General features: G+C 35.9%; 1 protein-coding gene and 1 long non-coding RNA gene across 3 annotated transcripts in view; both read right to left on the bottom strand.

Moving 5' to 3' along the window:
* The window catches only part of LOC128231766 (hydroxyacylglutathione hydrolase, mitochondrial-like), a 41,878-nt gene extending 37,637 nt beyond the window's left edge, over nt 1-4,241 (bottom strand). The window contains exon 1 of one of the 2 annotated variants that reach the window (XM_052944949.1): nt 4,135-4,241. In XM_052944949.1, the coding sequence (XP_052800909.1) occupies nt 4,135-4,186 (52 nt within the window). In that variant the 5' untranslated portion in view covers nt 4,187-4,241. Of the gene's footprint in view, nt 1-3,839; nt 3,965-4,134 lie in introns of those variants that run through there. The other variant, XM_052944957.1, reaches the window with a different exon arrangement.
* Nucleotides 4,242-10,815: 6,574 nt separating this feature from the next.
* LOC128229329 (uncharacterized) lies at nt 10,816-22,663 on the bottom strand. Its single transcript, XR_008260074.1, has 4 exons — nt 22,550-22,663; nt 20,281-20,439; nt 19,860-20,039; nt 10,816-14,460 (listed from the first exon to the last, which is right to left on the bottom strand). It is a non-coding gene; the product is annotated as an uncharacterized LOC128229329 (long non-coding RNA).
* Nucleotides 22,664-24,278: the final 1,615 nt, after the last annotated feature.

The raw sequence follows: 24,278 nt of genomic DNA, 5'->3' as shown, positions 1-24,278 counted from the left end.
TCTTATAATAAGGAACAAACGAATATTTCATTAGCCTTTAAAAACTGAAAATGTGTTCAAAATATTGAAGATCTTTATCCGCCTTATTATTAAATATCCATCATAATGAAAGTTTTATAAATTTATGATACGTAACAAACATTGACACGATATTATGCGGGAGTGTTGCGGGAAATATGAGTTCTCGAACAAACTCTCATCCGGCCATTCCGGTGGTATACAGACTTAACTAAATTAACAATGCTTGTTAAATGTTTATCTCGAACATTTAGAACAGCTGTTGTAATGTCACATTTCAGGAACCACACGTTTGATACAAAGAGTCGGAGTACAGTACAGTACGGGACTGTTTTGATAAACAGAAATGCATTCCAGAAGGGAACCATTGGTGTGTGCTGGGAGCGGGCCAGATGCAACGATTCTAAGATGCTGGTAACAGATCGCATGGGGATAAACGTTTCATTTGAACATAATTTAAACATCTTTAATGAACCGTTTATTTAACCATTCTTCATGTTGTGATGATAATACTGTCATGATAATTGTTAATGACAGATATTGTGATAATGATAACCATAAAATGATATTGCGATGATACAATGACAATGTATGCTCTACCCGGAACAATGTTTATATCACTGAAAATACTCTTTGAACTGTATGTATAAGTGCTGTTTTACAGAAATAAAGACATTATAATGGAAATGTTCTTCATTTAATCTATAACTGTATATCTTAGATTAGTTTTATACATTGAATAAAATGATTGACAATAAAAGCGATCACAGATAATCAGATAAAATCAAAGATAAGTAATCAAATAACATAACGATTAATTAATAAACAATACTTTTGTTATGATCTGCCTGAGATTCTACTTTCTTCCACATCAGACAAGTTGACCTAAAAATTTGGCAAGGGCCAAGATAAAACAAGCACTCGTATGGAATTCATTTTTTTCAATCGTCATCACACAATTACCTCCCTTGTAGACGACTGTCGTCTGTAGCATCATGGAAACATCGTCTCGTGGCAATTTTAAAAATCAAAATTGATTATTTCTCGCTTCAAATGGAGCAATAGAAAAGTTTTCTCGCTCCATCAGGGTTCGAATTTAGACTCGCATACTCGCAAAATGCGAGCGGCATTTGCAAATTGCGAGTGGCTTTTATTCAAGCTCGCAAAATTTTGCGAGTGGTTTTTTTCTAGACCACAAAATGTTAAAAGGAAAGTAAAATAAACATTAACTTTGCTACAAAGTCGAGTGTAAACAATCTATAAGTGGCATCACTACCAGTTAAGAGACAACAATATGGAGTCACGCTCTAGTAAGTTTTCAAAAATAGAACAAATACGGAAAAGGCCGAGTTTTATCTCGAATCTTTCCGGGGATGCTCCGAGGTGTGCATAATACAAAGTGAAAACAAATGAGTTGACATGACGTAATCACCAAGCTCAATTATTGGCTAAATTTAGCGCTTTCGCGAACTCTCGTAAAACCCCATCAACCTTTGAATATATCCGCTCAACTGTCAAAGTGAATAAACTTCCGATATATTTTATAGTCCAAAGCATCCATGCTACATTTACTGTTGCTTTTATTTATTCTAAATTTATACTGTTATTGTTTTTAATACTTACAAACTTAATCAGTTAATGAAATCTGTAGCGTTCTCGCCGAATGGGAATTACCCGATGGCGAGGGTAAATATACCCCCCTCAAAGTGAACAATGTCAAATTATTGGACAGCTTTGTTATCAAAAAGCGGCTAGCATCCGATGAGTCATCTGTACCCCCCTCCCCACCCCCCAAAAAAAGAAAAGAATAAGCCAACTACAATTTATAGTAGTTGAGTCACTCAAGATGGATCCTTTTAATATTCATAATATGTCTTAGTTGTAAATATCTACTTTAATTAGACAATATTATAAGGGAATAAAGAAAATAATAAAATTGCAAGTTGATTTTTCATTTTGCGAGTTGCCTCAAAAAGCACTCGCAAAATTTTGCGAGTGCTCCTCAAAGTTAAATTCGAACCCTGTCCATTCAAGAAATAACGCTGTCCTCTTTTTAGAACTATAAATATTTAATCATAACATAAACATAATCTGAATCACTGCACGCATATCCATAACAACCAGGAATTATTACAAATTTATACGCGCATTATATTCACTTCGCACAAAAGATTTCCAGGTTTTTCCAGGATCATCGCCGCTCGTGTAAGATAGGTTTATCCCACCCCTCTCGCAGTGTGTTTTGCGGAAACACGGTAAACCCCGCTTCCGCAATACACTCTATGTTCGGGTTGGGATGAACCTTGCACTCTCGGCCATGAAAGATACTTATTATCTAAAAGTTTATGTTTTATTTGGTGTGTTTAATAACATTTGCTTGCACAATCTACTTCTATGCCGATAACATTTCCCACATTCAGCGCACTGGTATGATTTCTCGCCAGTATGGCCGTCCATATGGGCCTTCAGGTCTATTTCTCCTCCATTGAAATCCCACACATGTCGCACGTATAACGTGTCGTGCCATCTTCTCCTCGCCAATGCCTTTTCAGGTACGTATGTGTGGTGACCTCCTGCATGCATTTCGGGCACAGAAACTGCTTATTGGATCCATGTGTGGTGCACCTGTATAAATACATGTATGCCTTTAAAAGTATGCAATTAAAATACTTGTAATTGCAATATTTTGGTAACCTTTAATAAAAACGCCTGAGCTTGTGACTGGTAGATAATTGCTTAATTATAGAATAATATAGAATAAAACAAGAATAATATAAGCATTTTTTAATACTAGAATACACTTACATATGCCGCGTCAAGCTCTCCGTGGTGTACAACTGTTTCTAACAGCATGTTAATGCTTTTACACCGTCATGGCGGCGCTCACGCAATTTCAGCCCCCATGTCGTTTTCAACGCATTCCCACAAACGTGGCAAACAAATGACATCACTGAAACAGACACTGTCATTCATTAATTAAGCGCCACTTGATTTACATCGCAAAATATTTTACACAAATTGTAGTTTGTTCAAAGAATATCATCTGTAAAGGCATTTTCATAAAAAATATGTCTCGTGCAAACAAACGCTTATTAAAATCGTAAAAGATGGCTTATCTAGCTTAGTAAAACGACAAAAAGCGTTTCACTTTCCCTTATGCATATGCCCATAAGCATTATGATCATAATAATAATTAAATATAAATTCAAAAATCTTACAGCAATAGTTATGGATATAGAAAGAATAAAACGTTTTAAAAGCTTTCGACATATACGATAACTCATTATTATTATTATTATTATTATTATTATTATTATATAAGATGCCTTCGTGCGTTTGCCATTTTAGGTAGACTACGTACGTTTGCCAAATTGGAAATACTTCAGAAAATGCATTTTTGTACATATTGCATCGCACAAAGTATTCATAAAGCAATTAAAAACAATTATTGAACAACTGAAAAACAAACATTTAAATAAAATGTGGCAATTTATCAAAATATGTGACATTAAAACACTACCTACGTGCGTTTGCATTCATGGACACAATTTGTATCGAAGTGTTCTCGGAAACTATGCAGACATGAATGGTGACCAATACACCGATCGAAAGACAAAACAATGCATTCTTTTTTTGCGCTATATCATTTGAACGAACTTTTTCGTATAACAAAAATATCGATAAGAAACTTACCTTGATTGACGATCAATCGAGCCAAAATACTACTGGCGTTTGCATTTGTGGTCACGTGACTTTTCTGCTCATCCCCGGTGGGATACGCTCTCTATAATTAGTCTATATCTATGAAAGATACACTGTACCTTTCATATTCGTTAAATCAATTGGGTTTCAACTGCATTTAAAGGAATGTATGGTTGTCATTTACGTGAAAAACTAGGTATGCCATTTTTATCCAATCTGAAGTGTTGCCTGTTTGAATTGAAATGTATAGGGAAATGATTAGTAGTCTACGTATTATCGTATAGGGTAGGGCCAATTACACGGGGCTATGGAAACCTTGCGAGTTTCGAAAATTCAAAATGACAACTACCTACCAGTAATTACATAAAGAAAGTAAACAAAAATCTATTAAGTAAATAGAAAGTATGATTATACTTGCGACCAATGATGCATTCGAGAGGCAAAATAATTTGCGAAGGATGTGCATGGGTGAACGTTACCGTAGCACCATATACCAATCGTAACAACTCGGCCATCTCCGGCAAGCTTCGAGATAGCCATATCTTGATACTAGCCGAGGAGTTCCGATTGCTCTACAGAGGCAATGGTAAGAAAAACGCGGGTTAGCCTAAGGTACAGTACGGATTGTAGTATTGCCAGATAAACGACAGTGCGGATTTCAGCAGGTGCTTGGATGGTCTATTTACGTCATAGATATTTGTGTAAATAGAAAATTTGCGCTTGCAGCAAAGTACAGTATTAAGGTTGACAATGTTTTAAGGTTGACAATGTTTATCATAAATTTCTCTTGTCAAAATGAACTCAATTTTGATTGTGTTGATATAAAATAATAATGTAAGTAGTTGCCACATTTTCCCATGATTATTTTATGAAATAATTAGGGTAAATCAAACAATTAAGAAATAAAGGAAGATCTACACTGTACTTTATCTTTGATTTAGATTTAGCTAATACACTATAATTTACTGTAGTATTTTAGTACTCCATCTAAACAGCCGCTTCTGAGTCTTTAACGGTTTTTGAATAGGCGAAAGTTCCCTATACTCGCATTATTGTGCCTAGTATTTTAGAAGGTGTAAACAAAGGTCCATTGTTTTAATTTTAATACCTATCAATCCTTTATTTATGTTCATCATGAAAAGCATCCAACTTTGACACTGAAATTTAAGACATCCATTACATTTTGAAGTATTTTGACTGTAAATCATATGACTGTAGCTTGCTTTGGAACACGTTCAAAAGCACTGTAGTTTATCAAATGACCATATATCTCTATGCTGGTGGTCATAGCTGGGGGACACGTTCTAAAGCACTGTAGTTTTAACAGTTGACCATATATCTTTATACTGGTAGTCATAGCTGGGGGACACGTTCTAAAGCACTGTAGTTTATCAAAAGACCATATATCTTTATACTGGTAGTCATAACTGGTGGACACGTTCTAAAGCACTGTAGTTTATCAAAGGACCATATATCTTTATACAGGTAGTCATAGCTCGAGGACACGTTTTAAAGCATTGTAGTTTATCAAATGACCATACATCTTTACACTGGTAGTCATAGCTGGGGAACACGTTCTAAAGCACTGTAGTTTATCAAATGACCATATATCTCTATACTGGTAGTCATAGCTGGGGGACACGTTCTAAAGCACTGTAGTTTATCAAATGACCATATATCTTTATACTGGTGATCATAGGTGGGGGACACGTTCTAAAGCACTGTAGTTTATCAAATGACCATATATCTTTATACTGGTGATCATAGGTGGGGGACACGTTCTAAAGCACTGTAGTTTATCAAATGACCATATATCTTTATACTGGTGATCAAAGCTCGGGGACATGTTCTAAAGCACTGTAGTTTATCAAATGACCATATATCTTTATACTGGTGATCATAGCTGGTGGACACGTTCTAAAGCACTGTAGTTTATCAAATGATCATATATCCTTATACTGGTAGTCATAGCTTGGGGACACGTTCTAAAGCACTGTAGTTTATCAAATGACCATATATCTCTATGCTGGTGGTCATAGCTGGGGGACACGTTCTAAAGCACTGTAGTTTATCAAATGAACATATATCCTTATACTGGTAGTCATAGCTGGGGGACACGTCCTAAAGCACTGTAGTTTATCAAATGACCATATTATCTTTATACAGGTAGTCATAGCTCGGGGACATGTTCTAAAGCCCTGTTGTTTATCAAATGATCATATATCCTTATACTGGTAGTCATAGCTGGGGGACACGTTCTAAAGCACTGTAGTTTATCAAATGACCATATATCTCTATGCTGGTGGTCACAGCTGGGGAACACGTTCTAAAGCACTGTAGTTTATCAAATGACCATATATCTCTAAACTGGTAGTAATAGCTTTGGGACACGTTCTAAAGCACTGTAGTTTATCAAATGACCGTATATCTTTATACTGGTAGTCATAGCTTTGGGACAGGTTCTAAAGCACTGTAGTTTATCAAATGACCATATATCTCTATACTGGTAGTCATAGCTTTGGGACACTTTCTAAAGCACTGTAGTTTATCAAATGACCATATATCTTTATACTGGTGATCATAGGTGGGGGACACGTTCTAAAGCAATGTAGTTTATCAAATGACCATATATCTTTATACTGGTGATCATAGGTGGGGGACACGTTCTAAAGCACTGTAGTTTATCAAATGACCATATATCTTTATACTGGTGATCATAGGTGGGGGACACGTTCTAAAGCACTGTAGTTTATCAAATGACCATATATCTTTATACTGGTGATCATAGCTGGTGGACACGTTCTAAAGCACTGTAGTTTATCAAATGATCATATATCCTAATACTGGTAGTCATAGCTGGGGGACACGTTCTAAAGCACTATAGTTTATCAAATGACCATATATCTCTATGCTGGTGGTCATAGTTGGGGGACACGTTCTTAAGCACAGTAGTTTATCAAATGATCATATATCCTTATACTGGTAGTAATAGCTTTGGGACACGTTCTAAAGCACTGTAGTTTATCAAATGATCATATATCCTTATACTGGTAGTCATAGCTGGGGGACACGTTCTAAAGCACTGTAGTTTATCAAATGACCATATATCTTTATACTGGTGATCATAGCTGGGGGACACGTTCTAAACCACTGTAGTTTATCAAATGATCATATATCCTTATACTGGTAGTCATAGCTGGGGGACACGTTCTAAAGCACTGTAGTTTATCAAATGACCATATATCTCTATGCTGGTGGTCACAGCTGGGGGACATGTTCTAAGGCACTGTAGTTTATCAAATGACCATATATCTCTATATTTGTAGTAATAGCTTGGGGACACGTAATTTGTTAAGTGTTAAATCATAAGGAGTGTTAAAACAAAAATAGCAAAAGCTGGAACCCTTTAGCAAAATAATGTTGAAGACCACAATTTCAATTGTGTATTCAAAATTAATTACGGCTGATGTGTTGTTTGATTGGTTGATTGACAATGTATCATGTGATATAATGAATGTTTCCTTAAGGGGCCAACATATCCACCATTTTTGTTAAAGTCCCGGTGGCTGTGTTGACTAGCGGGCTGTTTTTTACTGTTAACTTGGTTTTTCCTGGCGTGGGTTTGAACCCCACAAAAAACAAAATAAATTTTTATGCACTGGATTTTTTTCTGCATTATTCATAACATAAAAAAATGATAAAAATAGTTTTTAGCTCTACTGGCCAAAGGCCAGAAGAGCTTATGCGATGGTAATGTGTACGTAGTATGTGCATCCGTGCGTCCGTGCGGTCGTGCGTCTGTAAACAATTGCTTGTGAACACGATACAGTCTTCAGTTTTGATTGTATCTCGATGAAACTTGTACAGTATATAGATATCCATTAGAGCTCGGTTCCTTTCGAAAACCAGCCAGATCCGTCCATAAATGCCTAGATTATAGGCCATGAAAGTTCGTGCGTCCATGCAGTCGTGTGTCTGTAAACAATTGCTTGTGAACACGATACAGTCTTCAGTTTTGATTGTATCTCAATGAAACTTGTACAGTATATAGATATCCATTAGAGCTCGGTTCCTTTCGAAAACCAGCCAGATCCGTCCATAAATGCCTAGATAATAGGCCATGAAAGTTTTAAAGAAATGCTTTCTATTTTTAGCCAGGTCTGCATGAGCGAATTCTATTTTTAGCCAAGTTTACATGTACATGTAAATTCAAGTCTAGAGTTAAGGGAGACAATTTGCAAGTCTAGGATTTTGAGAGACAATTTGCTTTTTGCTTCTGCAGCTGATTTTGTGAATTACTCTGCCTTGTTCTTGTTGAAAGCCCAAAGGCCATTTTTTAGCTTTAAGTTCTGTAGTTTGCACATTCATCTTAACAAAATTGGTTGTGAATGTTTAAGTTATGCACCTGGTGTCATTACTGGCCACACCCAGGGTTCACAGGTTTGGTAAACATAAATCTGGAAAGGTTTGAAAATCTTTTTGTGTGTTCGTGCATCCATCTCAGCACAATTGATTGTGAATGTTTGTTCAAATTGATCAATGTTGTCCTAGGATGCCCTTGACTTCGACCTTTTGACCAACTTTTTTTAACTTCTAAAACTACAGAAATTTTTACTATGAGTACAGTTTTGAAAGCATTTTTTTTTTTGTCAGATGACTTTTACTTGGCACATATTAAAATAGTTCATGCAACTAATCTGCTTACAATACTTTCTGGGCTCAGATGTTGAACGTGCTACGTTTTCTGGTAACCTAAACACAAAACATAAAGTATATGTCTGTTGCCTTTTGCCCATACATAGATGCTCTGGATTGATATGACCACAAAAGCCATGCCAGTAGAGCATAGGCATGAAAGGGGGATGGTGTTGAAGGAGGAATATCCCTGTAGCCGTAGGGGGGCTCCCCAAGGAAAAAAAAATGAAATATAGAACTAACATGTTGGGCACTGATGTGTATTTGGAGGGATTTATAGGTTCGGGGCAGCCGACCTTGTAGTCACCAAGTGATTGATTTAGGCTCAGTAAGCTATCCAACACAGAGAAAAAATGCTTACTATAGCTGATCTTCCCTTTATTCTGATATCAATATTTAGCTTAGCCCTTGAATTTGATGCCATTTTTTGCCATATTTATTTTTTCATTTTTCAAATTGATGTTACACACATGCGTAAGTGCATAACGCTGGTTACGCCCCAGCCTTCAATGCTTCATATGAGTAGTTATGGCGGTGACAGCTGATGTGAAGTTCTAAATCTTAAGCAATGCAGTTTATCAACTGATCATCTGGAATCATGACTTGAAATTGGATGTTCACCTGGATACACTTGAGGAGCAAAGAGATGTTAAGTTTGGAAAACTATGAAAAAAAGTTTGATTTGAAGTCTACAGATAAAACTCAGGATCTATACAAGTGTAAGAAATGTGGTTAGAATCAGTAAAGACTTGAAAGAAAGTCTTCTCTGGATGTGTTAAGAAATAGGTAACTTTTGGTTTAGTGAAGACATAAAAATGGAATTAGAGAAAAAAGGTCACATTGGATTAAGAAAGTGATCTACAAGAATAGGTTTACATTTATGTGAAGAAAACTACTAGATCAACAATTGGATTCACCTGAGGAGTTACATTGGATTAAGAAGATATACAAAAATAGGTTGGATTATGTGAAGCAACTACTAGTTAAACGGAATTGGATTCACCCGAGGAATTACAAGAAACTATATGATAAAGGTCTTTTTTACTGTGCTTTGAAAAAAGTTCATCTGAAATGGGCTAAAGTTGAAGAGAAGATTGAAATAATATGAAAGAATTGTGTGGATTTTAGATGACATGATTGAGTCTGTGACAAAAACACTTCCATTGTTGGTAGTTTTCTATGCTTGGTGAAATTGAGAAATAATTTTTCATACAAGTATGGTTACTTATCTGCATGGAAAAATCAACATAAGCGGAACTTATGTGAACTGTGCCACAAATTAATTCTCCTGAAAGTACACAGTAACTATTATACACTTTTGTTTGCAAATCACGCTAGAATACATAGATCAAGGGTCTGAAGCATTGATTGATCTTGGCTTTTGTTCACGCTTAAATCACCAAGTGAATTTCCATTCAAGTCTGACAGCTATGGCCTGTCATTTAACTTCATGCATCATTTTGCTAACATCATCTGCAATTTGACCTGTTGTTTAACTAATCACATAGAACTTTCTACCAAAAAAGTGGGCTCATTTCCACACAAACCATCCATGTTCAGTTTGCATTGATCTCCCCTTCACCAGGGCTTTAAAGTATGCTTGCATCAACTGCATGGTTACAAAGGGAAATCTTAAAGAGTTGATCATGACTACCTGGGTTATCTTTTAAGAGTTGATAATTACTACCTGGGATATCTTTGAAGAGGGGATCATGAATATCTGGGATATTTTTTAAGAGTTGATCATCACTACCTGGGATATCTGTGAAGAGGGGATCATGACTACCTGGGATATCTTTTAAAGGTGATCATGAATATCTGGGATATCTTTTAATAGTTGGTGATCATGAATATCTGGGATATTTTTAAAGAGTTGATCATGACTACCTAGGATATCTTTGAAGAGGTGATCATGAATACCTGAGATATTTTTGAAGAGGTGATCATGAATATCTGGGATATTTTTAAAGAGTTGATCATGACTACCTAGGATATCTTTGAAGAGTTGATCATGACTGCCTGGGATATCTTTGAAGAGGTGATCATGACTACCTGGGATAGATATCTTTGAAGAGGTGATCATATATAACTGGGATATCTTTGAAGAGGTGATCATGAATAACTGGGATATCTTTGAAGAGGTGATCATGAATACCTGGGATATCTTTTAAGAGGTGACCATGCATACCTGGGATAACTTGAAATAGTTTATCGTGACTACCTTTACCTGGGATATCTTTGAAGAGTTCATCATGACTACCTGAAGGTGGTATAAATTAACCATCTGCTTTTTGCAAAATGGAAAAATGATTTTAATCATGCCTTAATACATGTAACAGATACTTTTTCAAGCTTCCTGTTGACCTTATAAGGATTGTAGTAATCACTTCATACAAGAAATCAACATTTTTAAATACTTTATTTGAAATCATAATATGAAAATAAAATAAATCCATTCAAACAAGTGCTGACACAGCAATTTGACAAATGTTCTGGACAGGGTTTACTTTACACGGAAAGCCAATTGTTCAATGTTCTGTTTGCATACATAAAAGCTCATATTAGGGAGAAACATTTACAGATGTGCATCATGATGAACCCACTGGTTCAATGAACTTTTAAGTTTGAAGACAAAAGCTATTACATTTGAGATGAACAGTTACCTTAAATGGAGCTTTAAGCAAAAATCTTAGCAATACACAATCTAATATAAAAGTAAGGTAAAAAAAGTTCTTAGTTTCAGCTAACTTCTCTAAAATAAATAGGGTTGGTCAGTATGCTTTTTTTCTAAAAAAAACAAGAGGCCCATGAGTGCCTATGCTCTAGTGTCATGGCTCATGTGGTTATTTTTGATCCAGAGCATGTATGTATGAGTAATAGCCAACAAACATATTGTTCACGTTTTGTGTTTGGATTAGCTTAAAACGTTGCACATTTAACATCTGAGAACAGAAAGTGTTGTAAGCAGATTAGTTGCATGAACTACTAGTATTCTAATATGTGCCAAGTAAAGGTCATCTGAGGAGAATAAAATTTGCTACAAAACTGTACTATTGGTCAAAATTTCATTTTTGTAGCTTTAAAAGGACAAAATGGATGGTGGCCCCGGCCCAGGGCACATAATTTCAACTGTTTTGCTAGACGGTCTACATATAATGCTCCACAACAAATATCAAAGATATGAGCCTTGTGGTTTGAAACAAGAAGATTTTGAAAACATTTCTTAAAAACTTGTGACCCCTGGGGGCAGTGCCAGTTTTGACCCTAGGGGCATAATTTGAACAACCATGGTAGCAGACCACTTAAATAATCCTTATTCAAAATAACAAGGGTCTGCATAGTTGTTTTAGACATAAAGATTTTCAAACATTTCCCAGTTTAGTATACCAAACCGGTGAACCCAGTGGCATGGCCAATAATGACCCCAGGGGCCTAATTTGAACAATTTTTCACATGAATTTGTGACTTTACATGTAAACTTGTCTAAAATTAGACTTTGCTCATGCAGACTTGGCTAAAAATAGCATTTTTTTTTTACTTTTGAGGCCCATAATCTAGGCATGCATGGGCAGATCTGGTTTTCGAAAGGAACCAAGCTCTAATTGATATCTTAATACTGTACAAGTTTCATCTATATACAATTAAAACTGAAGACTGTACCATGTTCACAAGCAATTGTTTACAGTCGCACAGACATTCAAGGCCCATAATCTAGGCATGCATGGGCAGATCTGACTGGTTTTCGAAAGGAACCGAGCTCTATTGGATATCTAAATACTGTTTTATTGAGATACAATCATAACTTAAGACTGTATGGTGTTCACAAGCAATTGTTTACAGGCGCTAGGAAGCACATACTACGTACACATTACCATCACATCAGATATTCTGATCTTTGGCCAGTAAAGCTAAAATTAAAACCGTGATTATGTACCAAAACTACCTATATCAGGGTATATCACTATTGTATTCTTTTTAGGATATACAAGAGCTGTCATGGGGCAGTGTCCTCAACTATAAGCTGCTTTGTCTTAGAAATGAATACAATAATGATAAAGGTAATATGCAATAAAGAGACAAAATAAAAATTAAGCATGAAATGCTGCAATGCAAAAAAAAAAAAAGTTTTCTATGATTGACAGACAAACCTAATTAATTAAGCCTTTGTTGTGCGATAAAGTTTCAATAGTTTTTTTGTTTTAGTGACCTTGATCCTATGGGCCCCGAAAGCAATTCTATAATACTTTGTATACTAAGTTTGTAGATGTATTTGATGCTGCCCTCCTCCTGGCCTGCCATCACAATGACACAGTCATGTCATTTTTATAACCAGGTTTCACTTTACAGGTTAACAAGAGCCGTCGTAAAACAGTGCGCTCTACTACGCCTCATGGAATTGGACGTAAATACAATAATAGTGTGATATGTGCCTGTAAAAAGCAATAAAACAATCAAATAAAAAAAGTGAATAAGAATCACAACGTGACAAAACAAGGTTTGATTTGGTTAAGATTATAAAAATGTGCCTGTCAAAATAAAAAAATAACAAGACGCCAACGCGGCAACGCCGCATAAAGCTTGATTTTTTATTTGACAATGCAATTTTGCAAACCTAGGATTTGAGCTAATGACCTAGTATTTTTAACCAAAAAGACCCATATTTATATTTATCGGAGATATCATTCATACAAATAACCTGATCAACAGAAACTATTCCATTTGTGTGAGGAAAAACGAACATTTTATAAATACATCAGCTTTTCCAATAAGATCTGTCCCAGAGACCTAGTTTTTGACCCTAGATGAAACACTATCATCTAAGATTTCATGTACACAAATATTTTTAAAGTTAATTAAAATTTAAATTTTTGAAAAATATGGTTAGATCTGAAATTCATGATTGGGATGTGTGTTTATAAAATAACAATTGAATTTAGTTATTAACTGATATGGATAGCTTTGGTAAGCATAGATTTTTTTTTATGACATCAGGAAAGTATTTCCTAAGATTTGACAAATGATTAAGACAACATGTAGACAAATATTCTGACCAAGTTTAAAAAAGATTTGACTAAAATTAATGAATTTTTATGACTGTGGAATTCTTTCTTCTAAGATTTGACCTTGTGACCTAGGTTTTGACCGGGGATGACCCATATTATAGAACTTTTAAGATATTATGCAGACAAATATTCTGAACAAGTTTCATAAAGATTTGACAAAAATTGTTCAATTTATGATGTGGAATGATTTTCCTAAGATATGACCTAGTGACCTAGAATTTGACCCGGGATGACCCATATTCATACATCTTCAAGATAACATGCCGACAAATAGTCTGACCAAGTTTGATTACCATTGGATAAAAACTCTTGATTTTATTACATAAAATGCAAACTTTAACGCAGAATTGTTAACGATAGTATAGCCCACCAATTCTTCGAATAGTCGAGCTAAAAATGCACAAATAATAATTTGCAATGCTAATAAGCTCTTGCTCAATTTCATCATGTCCCTTTCACATATGAGTTGGACTGATATATCAATCACTAAATATTAATGGTCCTAGGTCAAAGAATTCAAGGGTCATTGTGCAGAATAACCACTGTTTGCCATTACCTTCACCTTCGACCAAAAAACTCCGAAAACAATACTTGTCATGTTCTGGTCAAATATAACCTACCATTAATGTTTCATGGTGTGAAGTCAACCTGCAAAATGTATTTTCAAGTTATTCAAAAATATAAATGTGTCTGTTTGAAATATAAATGTGTCTGTTTCAAAACATATGCTAAAACATATGCCCATTTGTTTTTACAATAGTGGCATAATACATATAAAATATCTTTAAGGTCAATAAATCAATGACACAATGCAGCACAAAAGGTCTTTTATATCACAGATTCTCTGCAAGCCAAGGTAGGGTAATTCCATCCAAAGAGCATGCAAACTGACAACAGCCTGTTGAAGAGATTTTCCTGAGGAACAATCCTGGGTATTCATTTCCTTCCTTCTGTCAGAGTAGAGACGTTTCAAACTGACAGCCTGCAATTTTAATGTACATATTTGAAAACTGTTTATATTCACAGTGACTTTTTATAATTTTTAGCTCTACTGGCCAAAGGCCAGAAGAGCTTATGCGATGGTAATGTGTACGTAGTATGTGCATCCGTGCGTCCGTGCGGTCGTGCGTCTGTAAACAATTGCTTGTGAACACGATACAGTCTTCAGTTTTGATTGTATCTCGATGAAACTTGTACAGTATTTAGATATCCATTAGAGCTGGGTTCCTTTCGAAAACCAGCCAGATCCGCCCATGCATGCCTAGATTATGGCCCTTGATAGTATAAAAAAAATGCTATTGTGTAAACAATTGGTTGTGAACACGATACAGTCTTCAGTTTTTATTGTATCTCAATGAAACTTGTACAGTATCTAGATATCCATTAGAGCTCGGTTCCTTTCGAAAACCAGCCAGATCCGCCCATGAATGCCTAGATTATGGCCATTGGGCCATGAAAGTTTTAAAGAAATGCTCTCTATTTTTAGCCAGGTCTGCATGAGCAAATTCTATTTTTAGCCAAGTTTACATGTACATGTAAATTCAAGTCTAGAGTTAAGGGAGACAATTTGCAAGTCTAGGATTTTGAGAGACAATTTGCTTTTTGCTTCTGCAGCTGATTTTGTGAATTACTCTGCCTTGTTCTTGTTGAAAGCCCAAAGGCCATTTTTTAGCTTTAAGTTCTGTAGTTTGCGCATTCATATTAACAAAATTGGTTGTGAATGTTTAAGTTATGCACCTGGTGTCATTACTGGCCACACCCAGGGTTCACAGGTTTGGTAAACATAAATCTGGAAAGGTTTGAAAATCTTTTTGTGTGTTCGTGCATCCATCTCAGCACAATTGATTGTGAATGTTTGTTCAAATTGATCAATGTTGTCCTAGCATGCCCTTGACTTTGACCTTTTGACCAACTTTTTTTAACTTTTAAAACTACAGAAATTTTTACTACCGTATTATATCATATATAGGACGCTAGCATAGATAGGACGCAGGCAAAAAAAATAGTTGAGAAAACGGGTAAAACCCCTTAATATATAAGATAGGACGCAGCGGAAAAATGTTAAAATCGGAGCCGAAAAATTGAGGTTGGTAAAGTATTTATAACATATATTGAAGTAAAAAAACAAACAAAAAATTGTATATTAGGCATATTTCGATAACTGTCTTGTGTATTTCGATAATTATCGTCGTATTTTGGTAATTTAGCATACATAACAAAGATATATGTCTTGACATTTTGAGAACATTCACGCATATTATAAGACTTGTACAAATGCTGTAATAGTCCCGACTGAGAGTCAACCGTTGCAACCGTTGCAATAGTCCCGACATGCCTTCTGAATGACAGTCAACCGTTGCAACCGTTGCAATCGCAACAAAACTGTATTGTCAAAACTGAGGATTGTTTTGATAAGGCTTGTCGCTGCGCGGATTAAAGCATGTAGGCATAATTAATGCGTGTCGGTAATTAGTCTTGCCAGCGGAAGGCACGTCAGGTAAAGTGCGAACAAACAACCATTTTTCTAATGACAGACAGCGGGTGTTTTTCACACCTTCGCACATTTGAAAAGATTTGATATTGACAATTATGCTACTTTGCGTTATGCACATTCCTTTATTATTTTTTTAAAACAGTAACATGCAACAAAATGTTTTGTATAATATCGAAACATTAAAATCATGAACAACGATTAATTGATATTAACCTCCTTTCCCGATTTTCCGTTGCCGTTATAACTCAATCCAGTTAAAATGCTGACTCACATCGAGTTTTTGTGAGTAGCGTCCCTTTTATAAAAAAGTAAACACTCGTATTTTTTTTTCAATTTATTTCTCAATAAATCATTTTAAAGTAAACATTCAATATATTTCTGCGTGTGTTAACTTGCGTGATTTTACCTATGTCAGTTGTTCTCTTCGGTGACGCAGTACAGATACTTACTATTACCGCGTTCTTCCCCGGTCCAATATTTTCGACCCAATATTTTCGACCCGAAATGGACTTGGAAAAAACAGATGCAATTCTAATAGCATAGAAAGGACGCAGGCACTTTTTAAGACGAGAATTTGGGGTAAAAAGTGCGTCCTATGCATGATATAATACGGTATGAGTACAGTTTCGAAAGCATTTTTTTTTTGTCAGATGACTTTTACTTGGCACATATTAAAATAGTTCATGGAACTAATCTGCTTACAATACTTTCTGGGCTCAGATGTTGAACGTGCTACGTTTTCAGGTAAGCCAAACACAAAACATAAACCATATGTCTGTTGCCTTTTACCCATACATACATGCTCTGGATTGATATGACCACAAAAGCCATGCCAGTAGAGCATAGGCCCTTTTGGGCCTCTTGTTTTTACATAAAGTGATGTTACATAAAATGTTGCCCATATACAATAAAATGATTAAACAGACTATCATAAACAATAAGTCCACAAGTACGGTATTTATAAGGCCTTAAAGGGACTGTACACCAGATTGGCACTAAAAAAGTTTTTTTTCTGTAACATATCTCAGGACAATTATTTAACAGAATGTGTTACGTTTTTATGTCATAATTGTAAAAAAAGTACACAACATGTAAAAAAAAAATGTGTCACCAAAATTGAAGTCCAGTGTTGTATCAACTGTGCTACGAAGGCTTACTTCAATCAAGTGGTATATTAAAGCTATACACCTAACTTGGTAATATCATGTGATAACATCGACTAGCCAATCACGCATAAGAAATTAATTCTACTAGGTAGACATACCCAGTAATCTTTTTGAATGGAAAAATATGAAATAACTGCTAAACTTAATAAACTTGCAATTTGATCATCTGGTGCACACTGTTGCTTAAACCGCAATTAAAAACAAGAGCTGTCACAGTATGTGACGAATGCCCCCGAATGTGACATTGACCTACGAACAAGGTCAGTACATGAAAAGTTGATCTTGCCTTTATGTGTCAAATACATATGGCAAGTTATTTTAAATTTACTCTGAACATAAAATAAAAACACCCATACTTGACAACCTACACTGTTATGTCCTTATATTCAGAATTCCCTTGTGAATAAACACTTAGTGTATCTTTCACCTTAGAGGTAGGGACATGGGTCTTGCACAGGACACGTCGTCTTCGTATGTGGAACACATGTAGCAAGTTATTTTAAAATCTGTCTTTACAAGGGAAAGTTACAGCCCGGACACGACAACCTATACCCTATGTCCTTGTATGCAGCACTCCATTGTGAATAAACACTAAGTGTGACCTTGACCTTTGAGGTAGGGACACGGGTCTTGCACGCAACACGTCGTCTTGGTATGTGGAACACATGTGGCAAGTTATTTTAAAATCTGTCCATACAAGGGAAAGTTACAGCCCGTACACGACAACCTATACTCTATGTCCTTATATGCAGCACTCCATTGTGAATAAACACTATGTGTGACCTTGACCTTTGAGGTAGGGACACGGGTCTTGCACACGACACGTCGTCTTGGTATGTGGAACACATGTGGCAAGTTATTTTAAAATCTGACCATACAAGGTAAAGTTACAGCCCGGACACGACAACCTATACTCTATGTCCTTATATGCAGCACTCCATTGTGAATAAACACTAAGTGTGATCTTGACCTTTGAGGTAGGGACACGGGTCTTGCACGCGACACGTCGTCTTGGTATGTGGAACACATTTGGCAAGTTATTTTAAAATCTGTCCCTACAAGGGAAAGTTACAGCCCGGACATGACAAACTATACTCTATGTCCTTATATGCAGCACTCCATTGTGAATAAACACTAAGTGTGACCTTGACCTTTGAGGTAGGGACACGGGTCTTGCAGGCGACACGTCGTCTTGGTATTTGGAACACATGTGGCAAGTTATTTTAAAATCTGACCATACAAGAGAAAGTTACAGCCCGGACACGACAACCTATACTCTATGTCCTTATATGCAGCACTCCATTGTGAATAAACACTAAGTGTGACCTTGACCTTTGAGGTAGGGACACGGGTCTTGCACGCGACACGTCGTCTTGGTATGTGGAACACATGTGGCAAGTTATTTTAAAATCTGTCCATACAAGGGAAAGTTACAGCCCGGACACGACAACCTATACTCTATGCTTATATGCTTATATGCAGCACTCCATTGTGAATAAACACTAAGTGTGACCTTGACCTTTGAGGTAGGGACACGGGTCTTGTACGCGACACGTCGTCTTGGTATGTGGTACACATGTGGCACGTTATTTTAAAATCTGTCCATACAAGAGAAAGTTACAGCCCGGACACGACAACCTATACTCTATGTCCTTATATGCAGCACTCCATTGTGAATAAACACTAAGTGTGACCTTGACCTTTGAGGTAGGGACACGGGTCTTGCACGCGACACGTCGTCTTGGTATGTGGAACACATGTGGCAAGTTATTTTAAAATCTGTCCATACGAGGGAAAGTTACAGCCCGGACACGACAACCTATACTCTATGCTTATATGCAGCACTCCATTATGAATAAACACTAAGTGTGACCTTGACCTTTGAGGTAGGGACACGGGTCTTGCACGCGACACGTCGTCTTGGTATGTGGTACACATGTGGCACGTTATTTTAAAATCTGTCCATACAAGAGAAAGTTACAGCCCGGACACGACAACCTATACTCTATGTCCTTATATGCAGCACTCCATTGTGAATAAACACTAAGTGTGACCTTGACCTTTGAGGTAGGGACACGGGTCTTGCACGCGACACGTCGTCTTGGTATGTGGAACACATGTGGCAAGTTATTTTAAAATCTGTCCATACGAGGGAAAGTTACAGCCCGGACACGACAACCTATACTCTATGCTTATATGCAGCACTCCATTGTGAATAAACACTAAGTGTGACCTTGACCTTTGAGGTAGGGACACGGGTCTTGCACGCGACACGTCGTCTTGGTATGTGGTACACATGTGGCACGTTATTTTAAAATCTGTCCATACAAGAGAAAGTTACAGCCCGGACACGACAACCTATACTCTATGTCCTTATATGCAGCACTCCATTGTGAATAAACACTAAGTGTGACCTTGACCTTTGAGGTAGAGACACGGGTCTTGCACGCCACGCGTCGCCTTGGTATGTGGAACACATGTGGCAAGTTATTTTAAAATCTGTCCATACAAGGTAAAGTTACAGACCCGGACGGACGGACGGACGGTGCGATTTTAATATGCCCACCTTCGGGGGCATAAAAAACACATTCATGAAACAAATTATATCATTTACTTTGCCTGTATATAATTATTTAAAACTATATTTAATTTGTTTTTAATTATTTTTCGTTTTAAATACAGAAATGCTTATGCTGAGGACTTGAAAAGTTTTATTCTTACACATGGAAGTGGTGCAGAATGTATCCATTAATAGGCAGATGTAATTCTGTAGATGTTTTCATGGCTGCTACTGATATCATGGACTCAACGGCATGGTCAACTGTTGGTCCAGGCAGTGATATATCTGCCATCTCTGTGGAAGGCTCTGGATGAAGGGCGGCAAAGGTCCATGACCAACTCCTAATAGCAAAATGAATTATTATTCAGAGTATGAGATGCACTATTTATTGAACATGTAAATGTACATGGGTATATCATTTTTGTTCTCACTCATCAACTCAATACTCTTTAAATCGTTGTTTATATTTCAATCCTGTACTTGTGTATAGACCTGTACTTGTTCATAGACATTTCCTTTAGGCCTGGCGGAAACAATAAACGTCTTATCATACAAAATTACAAACACAAAGCACAGTCTTACCAGTTGGCGTTTCAACACAGTTTGTTCTTCAACATTCCAGAAGCAAGCATGTGTAGACAGACACCAAGCACACACTTTAGGGTGATAGTGGTGGTGGTCATTTTGTGCTATTGTGCATCTAATAGCTTGTTAACTGCTACAGGTCTTTTTAGGCCAAATCTAAAAAAAATGAACATCTGTCAATTGACCTACAGTGCATGAGAAAGTCACCTTTATAGAGATATATGGTAAGAGAATTTAATTAAAAAACAGAGCTTTTAAGGTAAAGTCCAGTCAAAATCTCTAATATAAATGTGTATGGTCAGTGGAATAAGAACACAGCTGAAGACAATATACTTCCTGTCATATCAACCAGTGTTAAGTATAGATATGTACCGGGGTATATACAGTCATCTGTTAAACTACAGTGCTTTAGAACGTGTCCCAAAGCTACAATAACCAGTATAGAGATATATGGTCATTTGATAAACTACAGTACTTTAGAACGTGTCCCAAAGCTATGACTACCTGTATAAAGATATATGGTCATTTGATAAACTACAATGCTTTAGAACGTGTCCCAAAGCTACGATAACCAGTATAGAGATATATGGTCATTTGATAAACTACAGTGCTTTAGAACGTGTCCCCCAGCTATGACTACCTGTATAAATATATATGGTGATTTGATAAACTACAATGCTTTAGAACGTGTCCCAAAGCTACAATAACCAGTATAGAGATATATGGTCATTTGATAAACTACAGTACTTTAGAACGTGTCCCAAAGCTATGACTACCTGTATAAAGATATATGGTCATTTGATAAACTACAATGCTTTAGAACGTGTCCCAAAGCTACGATAACCAGTATAGAGATATATGGTCATTTGATAAACTACAGTGCTTTAGAACGTGTCCCCCAGCTATGACTACCTGTATAAATATATATGGTGATTTGATAAACTACAATGCTTTAGAACGTGTCCCCCAGCTATGATCATCAGTATAAAGATATATGGTCATTTGATAAACTACAGTGCTTTAGAACGTGTCCCCCAGCTATAACTACCTGTATAAAGATATATGGTCATTTGATAAACTACAGTGCTTTAGAACGTGTCCCCCAGCTATGACTACCAGTATAAAGATATATGGTCATTTGATAAACTACAGTGCTTTAGAACGTGTCCCACAGCTATGAATACCTGTATAAAGATATATGGTCATTTGATAAACTACAGTGCTTTAGAACGTGTCCCCCAGCTATGACTACCTGTATAAAGATATATGGTCATTTGATAAACTACAGTGCTTTAGAACGTGTCCCCGAGCTATAACTACCTGTATAAAGATATATGGTCATTTGATAAACTACAGTGCTTTAGAATGTGTCCCAAAGCTATTACTACCTGTATAAAGATATATGGTCATTTGATAAACTACAGTGCTTTAGAACGTGTCCCAAAGCTATTACTACCAGTATAAAGATATATGGTCATTTGATAAACTACAGTGCTTTAGAACGTGTCCCCAAGCTATGACTACCTGTATAAAGATATATGGTCATTTGATAAACTACAGTGCTTTAGAATGTGTCCCCCACCTATGATCACCAGTATAAAGATATATGGTCATTTGATAAACTACAGTGCTTCAGAACGTGTCCCAAAGCTATTACTACCAGTATAACGATATATGGTCATTTGATAAACTACAGTGCCTTAGAACGTGTCCTCGAGCTATGACTACCTGTATAAAGATATATGGTCATTTGATAAACTACAGTGCTTTAGAACGTGTTCCAATGCTATTACTACCTGTATAAAGATATACATGTATGGTCATTTGATAAACTTCAGTGCTTTAGAACGTGTCCCCGAGCTATGACTACCAGTATAAAGATATATGGTCATTTGATAAACTAAAGTGCTTTAGAACGTGTCCCCGAGCTATGACTACCTGTATAAAAGATATATGGTTATTTCATAAACTACAGTGCTCTAGAACGTGTCCCCGAGCTTCGATCACCAGTATAAAGATATATGGTCATTTGATAAACTACAGTGCTGTAGAACATGAGGCCCAGCTAGGACTACCATTATAAAGCCAATTGTCATTTGTTTAACTTGTTTAGGTTAGTTTAGGTTAAATGTCACTAAATTTTGTAAAGGTCAAAATTCAGCTCATTCCCACCAAATCACTGTGAAATGGATGTGCTTTGCTGAAAAAAATGATTTGCAAGCATCAATTGTTAAATAATGCATAAAATTATGGAAATATTTAATACCGTCTTCCCAAAATTGTTCGTACTAGAGTCAGGCACAAATTATCTTGCATTTCCAGCTCCTGGATTTTCCTTAAAGCCTCTTCCAAGGTTTTACAAACCAGCATTTTTGTTCGCTGCACATGGTGTACTCATGTGTTTTAAACAGATATCAATGACGTAATTGTGTAAACACGCACCTGCCTAAATCCGCACTGTCGTTTATCAAAATCCATACTGTATTTAATTTTTACGAAAAACGCGGCCCTAGGGTCTAACTTTTTTTTAATTCTTTACCAATTTAACAAGAAAGACCATTGATGCAAAGCATCAAAGGGCGCCGTTTAATAGTTTAAGCATTTGTTATATGTTGAAAAACAAGGAATGTCAAGGCCAACAAGCATATTATGGTGCATCGAACTGCATCCATGAAATTCTCAAAATATTTGTAGTATTCTGCTTAACAACATAGGCTAAAGCATTGAAATTGAAGAGTTTCAAGTTGAACATTTTATTAGGGGTGTGGTACATTAATGAACACGACAGAATTTGGGTGCTTGTGCACTGTACTTTTTGTCATTGCCACCTATCCATATACCAAGTTTTATTTTAATACCATAAGTAGTTTTAAAGCGGTGCGGGGTGATACAGGAATACGTGAAATCCACTCAAAACGTGAAATCCACTCAGAACTCAGTTATTTTAATTAATAATTTTTTTTGTATACATATTAGAAAGTGCCTCATGAAGGGTTTATATTTCAAATTTTATTGAAATTGGTCAAAAAATAAAGAAGTAAGAGCAATTTTTCATTTTTTTTCCAAAAATAGATCGGAAATCGAGGTGAAATCCAGATTCCGATAAGTGAAATCCACTCATAACTCATTAATTTTAATAAATAATTTTCTGTTTTTGTATAATTATTAGAAAGTGCCTCATGAAGGGTTTATATTTCAAATTTTGTTGAAATTGGTCAAAAAATGAAGAAGTTTGAGCAATTTTTCGAAAATAGATCGGAAATCGAGGTGAAATCCAGTTTTCGAGAAGTGAAATCCACTCATAACTCATTAATTTTAATAAATAATTTTCTGTTTTGTATAATTATTAGAAAGTGCCTCATGAAGAGTTTATATTTCAAATTTTATTGAAATTGGTCAAAAAATGAAGAAGTTAGGGCAATTTTTCGAAAATAGATCGGAAATCGAGGTAAAATCCAGTTTTCGAGAAGTGAAATCCACTCCTAACTCAGTTTTATTAATTAGTAATTTTTATTTTTTGAATACATTTTGGAAAGTGCCTAATAAAGAGTTTACATTTCAAATTTTATTGAAATATATCAAGAAATGAAGAAGTTAGAGCAATTTTTCGGAAATCGAAATGAAATCCACATTTTGACAAGTGAAATCCACTTTTTCAGACGTGAAATCCACTCATAACTCATTTCTTTTTATCAAATTATTTTTTTTTTGTTAAACAAATAATTGAAAGGGCTTCATAATGGGTTTATATTTCAAATTTTATCCAAATTGATCCAAAAATAAGAAAGTTGTAGACCTATTTTGAAAAAAGATCGGAAATCGAAGTGAAATCCACATTTTGACAAGTGAAATCCACTTTTTCAGACGTGAAATCCACTCATAACTCATTTATTTTTAACAAATTATTTTTTTGTTGAACAAATAATTGAAAAGGCATTATCATCGGTTTATATTTAAAATTTAAATGGAATTGGTCCAAAAATGAAGAAGTTAGA

Source organism: Mya arenaria, chromosome 1 (genome assembly GCF_026914265.1).
Source record: "Mya arenaria isolate MELC-2E11 chromosome 1, ASM2691426v1".
NCBI classification, from domain to species: Eukaryota; Metazoa; Mollusca; class Bivalvia; order Myida; family Myidae; genus Mya; species Mya arenaria.
Note: the sequence above shows the minus strand (reverse complement) of the source record. Positions and strands in the feature narration are given on the sequence as shown.